The sequence below is a fragment of the Chiloscyllium punctatum genome, chromosome 13 (assembly GCF_047496795.1).
Source record: "Chiloscyllium punctatum isolate Juve2018m chromosome 13, sChiPun1.3, whole genome shotgun sequence".
Taxonomy (NCBI): domain Eukaryota; kingdom Metazoa; phylum Chordata; class Chondrichthyes; order Orectolobiformes; family Hemiscylliidae; genus Chiloscyllium; species Chiloscyllium punctatum.
Genome location: NC_092751.1, coordinates 86485217 through 86497040, shown reverse-complemented (window position 1 = coordinate 86497040; position 11824 = coordinate 86485217). Strand labels below are relative to the sequence as shown.

Below are 11824 nucleotides of genomic sequence, written 5' to 3'. Positions count from 1 at the left end.
GTGCCGCCCTGTAGTTCTCCCTGTATTCCATGAGATCTAACCTTGCTCACCAGTCTCCCATGGGGAACCTTTTCAAATGCCTTACTGAAGTCCATATAGATCACATCTACTGCTCTGCCCTCATCAAGTTGCTTTTTACTTCTTCAAAAAACTCAATCAAGTTTGTGAGACATGATTTCCCACGCACAAAGCCATGTTGACGATCCCTAATCAGTCCTTGCCTTTCCAGATACATGTACATCCAGACCCTCAGGATTCCCTCCAACAACTTGCCCACCACTGACATCAACTCACTGGTCTATAGTTCCCTGGCTTGTCCTGAACACCTTTCTTAAACAGTGGCACCACGATAGCCAACCTCCAGTCTTCCGGCACTTCACCTGTGACTATCAATTTTACAAATATCCCAGTAAGAGGCCCAGCAAATCACTTCCCTGGCTTCTCACAGAGTTCAAGGGTAGACCTGGTCAGGTCCTGGGGATTTATCCACTTTTATGCAGTTCAAGATATCCAACACTTCCTCCTCTGTAACATGGACATTTTTCAAGATGTCAGCATGCACTTCCCTACATTCTATATCTTCCATGTCCTTTTCCACAGTAAATACTGATGCAAAATACTCATTTAGTATTTCCCCCATCTCCAGCGGCTCCACACAAAGATTGCCTTGCTGATCTGTGAGGGGCCTACTCTCTCTCTCTAGTTACCCTCCTATCCTTAATGTATTTATAAAAACCCTTTGGATTATCCTAAACTCTATTTGCCAAAGCTATCTCATATCCTCTTTTTGCCCTCCTTATTTCTCTCTTAAGTACATTCCTACTGCCTTTATGCTCTTCAAAGGATTCACTCGATCCATCCTGTGTATACCTGACATACGCTTCCTTCTTTTCCTTAACCAACCCCTCAATTTCTTTAGTCATCCAGCATTCCCTATACCTACCAGCCTTCCCTTTCACCCTGACAGGAAGATACTTTCTCTGGATTCTCGTTATCTCATTTCTGAAGGCTTCCCATTTTCCAGCTGTCCCTTTACCTGCGAACATCTTCCCCCCCAATCAGCTTTTGAAAGGTTTTGCCTAATACCGTCAAAATTGGCCTTTCTCCAATTTAGAACTTCAACTTTTAGATCTGGTCTATCCTGTTCCATCACTATTTTAAAATTAATAGAATTACGGTCACTGCCTCAAAGGGCTCCCCCACTGACATCTTAGTCACCTGCCCTGCCTTATTTCCCAAGAGTAGGTCAAGTTTTGCACCTTCTCAAGTAGGTACATCCACATACTGAATCAGAAAATTTTCTTGAACACACTTAACAAATTCCTCTCCAACTAAACCCTTAACACTATGGCAGTCCCAGTCTATGTTTGGAAAGTTAAAATCCCCTACCATAACCACCCTATTATTCTTACAGATAACTGGGATCTCCTTACAAATTTGTTTCTCAATTTCCCTCTGACTATTAGGGGGTCTATAATACAATTATAATACAATATTTCTCACTTCCACCCAAATAACTTCCCTGGATGTATTTCCGGGAATATTCTCCCCCAGTATAGCTGTAATGTTATCCCTTGTCAAAAACACCACTCCCCCTCCTCTCTTGCCTCCCTTTCTGTCCTTACTGTAGCCTGGAACATTAAGCTGTCAGTCCTGTCCATCCCTGAGTCATATTTGTGTAATTGCTATGATATCCCAGTGCCACGTTCCTAAACATGTCCTGAGTTCATCTGCCTTCCCTGTTATGCCTCTTGCATTGGAGTAAATGCAGTTTAATTTATCAGTCCTACCTTGTTCTCTGCTTTGTCCCTACCTGCCCTGACTGTTTGACTCGCCTTTGTTCTCAACTGTACCAGTCTCAGATTGATCTCTTTCCTCACTATCTCCTCACTGTACCTGCCCTTCCTATAAGTGCCATCCATCATATTCCCTTACTCTTGTAAATTCCTCATTGCCTCCGTCTCTCCAACTGATCCATTCAATCTGATAGGATTTGCAACCAGAGGCTTTTATTGCAGATATAATCCACAGTAACCCATAAACTCTCCCTAAACTCCCACATCCGACAAAAAGAGCATATCACTCTACTAAAGGCCACTTTTGCTTCTTTCAATCTACAGAACCAGAAAATAGCACTCTCTTATTCCTCTATACAACACTGCTCCAGGTTAAAATAATACATATGACTTATATTTTAAGTTTAATCAAGAGACATATCTCAATAAAACTTTTAATCAAGAAAGAACCCACTCTATTCACTACTGCAGACTTACTGTAAGGTCACGCTTGAAACATCCATTTATCTGTTTCTGTGCTGTGACCTCTCCCAAACAGGTTCCTCCAAGATTAGTTGTGAATTTCACTGTATGTTAATTTTTCCAGACGCACTCCGATGTCCAGTGATACGTGAATTCAAACAGCAAAGGCAGTAACTGTGCAGGTTCACTGCTCTGTCAGTTCATAGAGATGTACAGCACAGAAACAGACCCTTAGGTCCACTCTTCCATGCTGACCAGATATCCTAACTTAGTCTAGTCCCATTTGCCAGCACTTGGCCCATTTCCCTCCAAATCCTTCTTATTCATATACCCATCCAGATATCTTTTAAATGCTGTAATTGTACCAGCCTCATCCACTCACTCTCACACACACAGGTTGAATTTCACCCTTCGGCAACTGGTTGTGTGGAGTTTGCATGTTTTCCTCACATCCACGTGGGTTTCCTCTGGGTGTTCTGGTTTCCTCACACAGTCCAAAAGATGTGCAGGGTAGGTAGATTGGCGATGCTAAATTGCCCCATAGTGCCCAAGGATGTGTAGTTTAGGTGATTTAGTCATGGAAAATGTAGGATTATAGGGAAGAAGGTTGGAGAAGGTGTGTGTGGGGGGGGGGGCGGGGGGGGGGGGGGGGGGGAGTAGTCCTAGGTGAGATGTTCTTTGGTGTGTTGGTGCAGACCTGATGCTTTGCCAACATAGTTTTTACAACTTGTACTTATTAGAATCCTTTATGACAACGAAGGAGGGCATTTGGCTTTTTGAATGCATGTCAGCTGTCCAAAGAGCCATTCATTATCCCCCATCCTATCATGAAATTGCCAGATTTATAAAGTATTACCATGTATTTCCAGCAGATGGATATATTTATAATAGGGGAACATAGGTGGGAAGGTGGGGGAGGAACAGAAAGATCTATTGATGGGTCTGGATGGGATGAAGGATCTTGTGGAGTACAGACATTGGCATGGACAGTTTCATCAGGATAGATGTTGCTTTCCTTTAGTGGTCAGAGCATTGAGGATAGGAGTTGGGAGGTCATGTTACGGCTGTACAGGACATTGGTTAGGCCAACTTTGAATATTGTGTGCAATCCTGGTCTCCCTCCTATCGGATGGATGTTGTGAAACTTGAAAGGGTTCAGAAAAGATTTACAAGGATGGTGCCAGGTTGGAGGATTTGACCTAATGGGGGAGGTTGAATAGGCTGAGGCTGTTTTCCCTGGAATGTCGAAGGCTGAGGGGTGACATCATAGAGGTTTATAAAATCAAGAGGGGCATGGATAAGGTAAATAGACAAGGCCTTTTTCCTGAGGTGGGGAAGTCCAGAACTAGAGGGCATAGGTTTAGGATGAAGGGGGAAACATTTAAAAAGGACATAAGGGGCATTTTTTTCACTCAGAGGGTGTGCGTGTATGGAATGAGCTGCCAGAGGAAGTGGTGGCTGGTAAAAAGCACCTGGATGATTATATGAAGGAAGGGTTTAGAGAGATACGGACCAAGTGCTGGCAGATGGGATTAGATTAGGTTAGGATATCTGGTCAGCATGGACAGGTTGGACCAAAAGGTCTGTTCCATGTTGAACATATCGATGACTCTATTTCTGATGATTTGGCCTTTATAATTAAATGTGGTGGCATGAACTGAAGGCAAGGGACAGATTAGATTACTTACAGTGTGGAAACAGGCCCTTTGGCCCAACAAGTCCACACCAACCCGCTGAAGCACAACCCACCCCCCTACATTTACCCTTTCACCTAACACTACGGGCAATTTAGCATGGCCAATTCACCTAACCTGTACATCTTTGGACTGTAGGAGGAAACCAGAGCACCCGGTGCAAACCCACGCAGACACGGGGAGAATGTGCAAACTCCACACAGAGCCTGAGGCGGGAATTGAACCCAGGTCTCTGGCGCTGTGAGGCAGCAGTGCTAACTACTGTGCCGCTGTGCCACCCACTGGTTGAATCAAAGACCTTTCATCAGAGCACAAGTCTTGTGGTAGCCTGAGTTTATACCCATCCTTCAGAGTCAGTGGTCAGTCTTTCTGCTGATATTTAACTCAAGAGTAAGATTTGAGGTAACATCACAGAAATTAGCCAGACTGTTAAGTGACAGGACAGGTCAATATTTTCATAGGGAACTGCAAATTCCTACAAATGGGGTGGGAAAAATAATCGCAAGTACTCCACTAACGGCTTTGAAATAACTCTAGTGATTGTGTGATAAACAGATTGAGAAATCTCAGTCAACACAATTTTAAATCCACTGTAAAGCTGCAATGTGCAAAGCAATAGAATGTTCTGCTTATCTAAATTGTATGAAGTCTGGGAAACATAGGAACAAACTGTACAATGCACTGGTTTGACCACACCTTGAATACAGCGCATAATTTGAGAGGCCAAATGTTCAGAGAACGATTGAAGTTCTCCTGACAATACACAAAAGAGCTGCAGGCATTATCTCCCGTGTCAAGGGTCTGAACTATGAGATAAGGCTGGAGAATGCTTGGGTTTCTCACTCTGTAGAGTAAACACCCAATTGAAGTTGCTAAGATAATAACTGGTGTACAAAAGTAAATCTAAGATATTGTGTTGATTTTGAGAGTAGGTCAAAAGGGCCCAGATTCAGTCTAGTAAGTGACAACTTTAGAGCTTATATCAGAAAAGGAAAGCTTAAAATAGCACAGAATCCTTAACTGTACAGAAAGAGGCCATTCAGCCCACTGAGTCTGCACCGACCCTCCAAGAAGATCACACTTATCCTCATGTCCCTGCATTTACCATGCACCTACACATTCCTGGATACTGTGGGGCAATTTACCATGGCTAATTGACTTAACCTGCACATGTTTGAACTGTGGGGGTGGGGGATGGGTGGAATCAGAGCATCCAGCAGAAACCCACACAGACACGGGGAGAACATGAAAATTCCACACAGTCACCCAAGACTGGAATCAAACCCAGTCCCTGGTGCTGTCAGGCTGCAGTGCTAACCACTGTACCACCCCTAAGAAACAATCATGTACTATTCATAAGGTGCTGCACATCAGAAATGTTTAAGATACTGTAATGGAGAATGTGCAAATGACTGTAATAGGGAATGTCTAGGAAGCTGTAATGTGAAATGTTTGGATACTATGATGGAAAATGTAGAGATGTCTGTAATTGGGAAATGTAAATGAGGCTACAGTTGGAAATGTATGAGTGGGGATTCTATAGAATGATATAGCGGGGTCTGTAAGGGAGTGCTAGGAAATTTTTGGAGTGCTACAGTGAGGATTGTATAGGGTACTGTATACGGGGAAACATGGTGCCATAATGGGAATTGTATAGCATGCTATAACGTGGAACATGTAACATAATGGGGAATGTGTAGCATTCTGTAATAGGGAATGTGTACCATGCTGTAATGGGGAACGTGTGATGGAGAATGAGGTACCGTAAGGAGGTACCCCTTTCTTTCCCACATTTTCTCATCTCGGTCATAACATCCTTGCCACTCCCACCCACCAGTTAACCCATGCCAGCTGCACTATAGTTTAACCTTTAATTATTTGTATACATATGGCAGAGGAGTTGCTGATTTTGGCATTAAGGGGATCAGCTAGAGGAAAGATGCTGAACTTGTCATATATTTTATGTGCCCTCTGTTGAAAGCACACCAGCGGGGGCATGCAATATCGCACCCATTGAAGAAAGTGAGGAAGGTGTGTGGTTTGCAGGGGAACTAGCAGCCAGTGGCATTCCCATGCATCTGCTGTCCTTGCTCTTCTAGTTAGGAGAGGTCACAGGTTTTGAAGATGCTGCTGAAGGAGCCTTGTTAAATTGCTGTAGATGATAAGACAGATTGTAGATGGTACACATGACTGACACAGTGTATCATTTGTGGATGGGATGTCAAACAAATGAGCTGCTTTGTCCTGGATGGAAATTAACCTTCTGTGTTGTTAGAGATGCCGTCATCCAGGCAACTTGAGAGTATTCCTTTACACCCCTGACTTGTGCCTTGTCAATGGTGGACAGGCTTTGGGGAGTCAGGACATGAGTTATTTATATGATGAAATCCATTCTCAGTAAACTGTAAAAACATGTCCTTGAAGATGCATTCAGTTCCAAAGATACGACATTTGAAGTTTTCAAAATGTTACTAACATTCAATTCTGCCTAACAACAGGGAAAGGGCTTATTGCTACGTTTTTAATAGGTCACCCAAGATAGTTCAGAGGTCATTGAAGAAATGTTCAAAGGTTACAGACAGAGAGTGAAAATGAATAGTCTGTGATTGGATTCTGCAGTTAGTTGTATTGCCAGGAAAGCAGCAGAACTACACAGATTCTATGTTTGAACTCAGTGAGAAGTCAAGAACAGATAGATCACTCTCTACTGTTAGAACTCAGTCAGATATTCTAAGAATTAGTAGGCAGCTAAAGTATTGGAGATAAAAGGTTGGAGGACATAAAAGATATTCTGGGGAGCTGAGAAAGCTGAGTATGTTGGTGGAAACTGTGACAGGCTTTGAAGAAGCCTGATGGTATTCATATTTCAGTGTAGCTCAGAGGTTAGTAGTAGAAAAGCTCACAGGCAACATCTCCTTAATGCAATAAACAAGGTTGGAGCTCGGGGTGGGGACCAAGGGGCAGCCTAGCTTGCTGAGACTAGATGTTGGTGAAAAGCCAGAGCCTTACTTAAGATCGAACACTGGAGTTGAGTTTTAGGACCAAGGTGAGCTGAGACCCTGGAGAGAGACCGACTGGAACAGGAGCAGTCACTGGGATAGTCCCTGAGAGAGACCGACTGGAACAGGAGCAGTCACTGGGACAGTCCCTGAGAGAATGAGTCTTAAGTTGGAGTTCCAAAACCAGACTGGCAAAAGTGTAGAATTCTGATCCCTTGTGAAGGTTAACAAGTTTTGATGACCTAGTGTGTAACTAATGTCTGGGGTGGGGAATTGTTGACAAATCTATGGATTTAAAGATTTTATGGCTGTTCTAATGTTGTGAAGTCTTTTATTAAAAAACCATGCAAAAGTTTTTTTCCCTAATTCACAATGTGGGGAAGCATTTATTTCCCAACCCTAATTGTCCACAGGAACCCTAATTGTCCACAGGGCAATTAAGTCATCCACATTGCTGTAGATCTGGATGTACCACAGGTAGGTCAGATCAAGGGTAGCAGATTTTCTTCCCTTAAGAACATTAGTGAACCAAATGGGTTTTCTTGACCGCAGACAACCGTTTCACAGACATCACTTGACTCTTGATTCGAGATTTTTATTGAATTCAAATTACACGGTCTGCAATGGCAGGATGCAAACTCAGGCCAACAGAACCTGGATCTCTGGATTAATAGTCTAGCGATAATACCACTGAATCATTGCCTTCCCATGATGATTTATTAAGTCTCCTGGATCTCGCTTACTCGTCTTTTCGAAATAGTTTTTCTTCTAGTTCCGGGCCAGATCATTACATATGGTCTGATCGGGGATAATAACACTCGGCTTTCGAGCGGCAAATACTGGATAGTACTCCCTTAAAGCGCCTTAAAAACGCTCAGTTTTGTTTACAATTCCTCCGTATTTTTTTCAGAATTGTTTTTAGGCCGCGCATCTCGGTCAGACACACGCTGCTGGTTCCAATAAACAACCTGTTTCCCTTTTCCTCCAGGGGGTTGCATGACCAGAATTTTCCAGGGATAACACAGTCCCGTGAACACTGCAGAAAGGGTAAGGTTGGGGGTTTATCTCATGAAGTAGCGACTATCCTTAAACCCTAGGGGTTTGTTTAAAAACCATTGAGTACATGAACGGGGGGGGGAATCAGAGGACCAGAAGTGAGACGTGACAATTGTCAAGTTGCGTCTCTCTCCTTCTCTGTGCACTTACCTCATGTAGCAGGAAGTCCCGCCCCGATGATCTTGTGACGGTGGAATGCAGAGGGTTACTATCGGACAAAATGGAACTGGGCCGTCAGCCAAGTAACAAGCTTGTAGGACTCAGGCAGCACAATATGGCTTTTGATTACAAAGATCAAAGTGAACGGGAGGACATTTCGCTCCCGCCTCCCTTCCAGCGTGAGTTGAGCACATTAGAACCAGATGCTGCATATCGGTTGCAATGTAGTGAACAGTTTGGGGATTAAGATTTATTTCTTTAAGTTGACAATGTGCATTTAGCCACATTAATTCACGTTTGATGCATCGAACAGCAGTGCTGAGAAATTTATCTCGTTATTAAACGTTAATTTATAAATAAGTTGTTTCCCCCGATAGTTTACATGTTATAATCTACCAAATCGCAGATAACTCTTTCTGTCTGTCGCTGGTTGATACTGAATGAATTTGAGGGCTGAGGTATTGATTTCTCCAAATAAAACCTCTGAAAATGCGGAATTCTTTAAAAGCGTGCTTGACCCGGATGCAACGTGTAGCAAATTAAAAGTAACGGAAGATGTTTTTAAAAATCTTTCAAAAATCATAAATCTTGTTTTCATTTTATCCCGGGTGTTTATATAACCTGAATTCGGGGGAGGGGTGGAATGACTTTTAAAAATAATATGGGGATAGGGAGATAAAAACGAAAATGTGGCTTAAATTTTAGCACTCTGAAGAGTGAGCACTAGGACCTGCGGGAGATCCTGGCACAATGACCTACATTTTCCTTGGGTTACTACAGGCCATTGACTCTGATAGTTGAGGTACTGTAACGAGATATTACATACCTGAAAGTTTACTTGCCTTACAGCAAACGTAAGTGACAGAAAGGGGGCAGCAGACATGTGTACATTGTCCCCCTCAAAATATCAAAGCCCCCTGTTTCTTTACTGGATATAAGCCACTAATGTTTAAAGAAATGAATTGAGAAGGGGCGAACCTTTCCACAGCACCCCCCCGTAGGCTGTAGAAATTGCATTGCATTGCGTAGCGCATATATTACAAGTGTAATTGCATGTGTGAGCGTGTTGCAAGCATAACATGCCACCAATGTCGAACCAATCAGAGCTGGAGTGTGGTGGCACCAAAGCTAGCCGGACCAATGAATGTAATGCAGATCTGTCTTCCGAAAAGTAGGAGCCAGCTGCTTTATTGATCATCTGCTTTCTTTTTTCCCTCTCCCCTCCCCCTCACCAACACTGACACTTTTCACAGGCAACAGTCAGAGAGCATTGCAGTAACACAACGTGGACGACGACGAGGAGGAGGTGGTGGGAAAACAAATTTCGGGATCTGTAGCTTCCTTCCATCTGCAACATGAGCAGCGCTAGCGTTGAGCCTGCGAACTCGCCGGAGTTCGTAGACGACAGGCCGGTGGATGATTCCTTCGACACCACCTACAAGGAGAAGCAAGGAGCCAAGCCGGCTATGAAGCTGGTTTGGCGGAACATTATCCTGATGGGGGCTCTGCACTTAGCTGCTATCTACTCCTTCGTTCTGGTGCCTTTCGCGAAACCGCTAACCTGGCTATGGGGTAAGATCACTTACATCTCCAATTAATTTGCATTTTTAAAGGGTGGTTGGTTGAAAAGAAAACTAAGTGCAATTTATCCATTTTAATCTATTGCAGAATGTAATTTCATTTTTTAAACAAATGCAATTGCATTTTCAACCAATGTTAACTGTTTTGAAAGAAATGCGGAAATAACTCTTATTGACTGCAGTAGCGTGGAAATTCTCTTTAAAATGAACCTGCTTAAAACAGCTGGATTTAATTGGACCTGTCTTGATCAATGGCGCACGTTTTCAGTATTTTTGCTGCGTATTTTCGAGTCTCAACGTGCCTTTTGTTCTCTCTCTCTCTCTCTCCTTTTTTTAAAGGTGTGGGAATGGGCTGTAGGCTGTTAATACAAAATGGCTGTTTGCACCAGATCTTAAATGGCTTTTTTTTAAAGAATGACTTGTCTGTTTATTCTTGTGTAGCCGCCTTTTGCTTCTTGCTCAGTGCCCTTGGGGTGACAGCGGGTGCTCACCGACTATGGAGTCACCGGTCTTACACAGCTACCACGCCGCTCAGGGTGTTCCTGGCCATTGCAAACTCCATGGCTTTCCAGGTAAAGACAAAACTAAGGTGTGGGGGAGGAAGAGTCCTGAGACAGTGCGGAAGCAAGGGATGGATCAGTCTGCAAGTTATCAGGATCCGGGGAGTGGATAGAATACGCAAATACCAATTTTTTAAAAATTGGAAGGAGCAAAACGGGCTGAGCTGGGTCTGCCTCAATTTATCTCCCCTGTCCTTTTTTTATCTGCAGTACTATCTTTGTGAAATAACCGTTCAGACTGATGAGGGTGTATACTTATAGATATAGATATAATATAGATATTTATGACAAGGTTTGATTTCCAAATTCGTGTCTGCTGTTGTAATAGTCATTAACCCCCCCCCACCCCCCCGAAGAAAGTATTAAGTGATAGCTAACTGCCATCTAGTGCATGCATTGCAAGGTACGTTGCTAGATAATACATGTAGATTTTCATTCATTACATTCCATAAATCTCTGAATATTCTGCACAAATACAAGCACTAATTTACTTTTGCATAGTAGCTGCTTGATTTCCAAGAAAAGTTCCCCATTGTTTCCAAATCCCTCCATGCTCCTAACCTCTGTATAAATTCCTACAACCTTCTTGGCCCTTAGTGACACTCTAATCCTGACCTTTTACACTCTGCTATATGTGGTCATGCTATGCAGGCCCCAATGCTCTGCAATTACCTCCCCTTGGTTGGAGTTTTTTCTTTTTAAAACACCTCTTTCCTGAAGTTTTTGGTCAATAAAATATGTTGTTGGACTTGTCATCCAATGATAGTGTTACAATATGCAGTGAGGCCCTTCAGCCCCTCATGTCTGCAGTAGTCGTCCAGGACCTGTCCAACAATTGGAACTAAGCATTATATGCTATAGTATTTCAAGTTATCTAACAATATTTTAAATGTAGTGATGGTTCCCACCTCTATTACACTTCTCAGGCAGTAGTTTTTAGATATCCACCACTTTCGGTGAAAATATTCTTCCACCTGCTCTTTACTTTAAATCTGTGCCCCTTCCCCTTCCCCTGTTGTTGATCCCTCTATTAAGGGGAAACGTTTCTTCTTGTCTATGCCCCACATCACTTTGTACATGGTGTCTTGGGACATTTTCCTGCCTTTAAAAGGTGCTATATGACTGCACGCAGTCCTCCATGACCAGTGTTAAGGTGCTTGTCTGCCTTAGCAGCAGTATTGCCATGTGGACACTCCAACCAGCACACTGTTCTCTTAACTGGGCCCAGTATTCTTTGAGTGCAGGTTTTTGTCTGATTGGTCCATAGCTAGGTTTCTAAAAATGGATGCTAAATGTTTTTCTAAAACGGTTAAAGGCAATACTGATTTGACATCCTGTGTGGTTATCAGCAGGATATGTATGGACCATCCCATCCACCAGTTCTCTTGCAACGAATCCCTCTGAGACCACTATTTTACATATGGTTGTACGTACTCAGTATATCTCAAGTATGCATAAAGGAATCTACAAATGTTTTCAATCTGGAGCAGAACTGTCCCACGTTGGAAACATTAACTT

At 43.0% G+C, this 11824-nt stretch overlaps 1 protein-coding gene across 1 annotated transcript in view; it reads left to right on the top strand.

Annotated features, from left to right (window-relative positions):
• The first annotated feature begins 8206 nt into the window (after positions 1-8206).
• Positions 8207-11824, top strand: part of scd (stearoyl-CoA desaturase (delta-9-desaturase)) — a 28750-nt gene continuing 25132 nt past the window's right edge. The window contains exons 1-3 of the mRNA XM_072583111.1: positions 8207-8345; positions 9420-9738; positions 10188-10318. Of these exons, the coding sequence (XP_072439212.1) occupies positions 9522-9738; positions 10188-10318 (348 nt within the window). The 5' untranslated portion in view covers positions 8207-8345; positions 9420-9521. The remainder of the gene's footprint in view (positions 8346-9419; positions 9739-10187; positions 10319-11824) is intronic.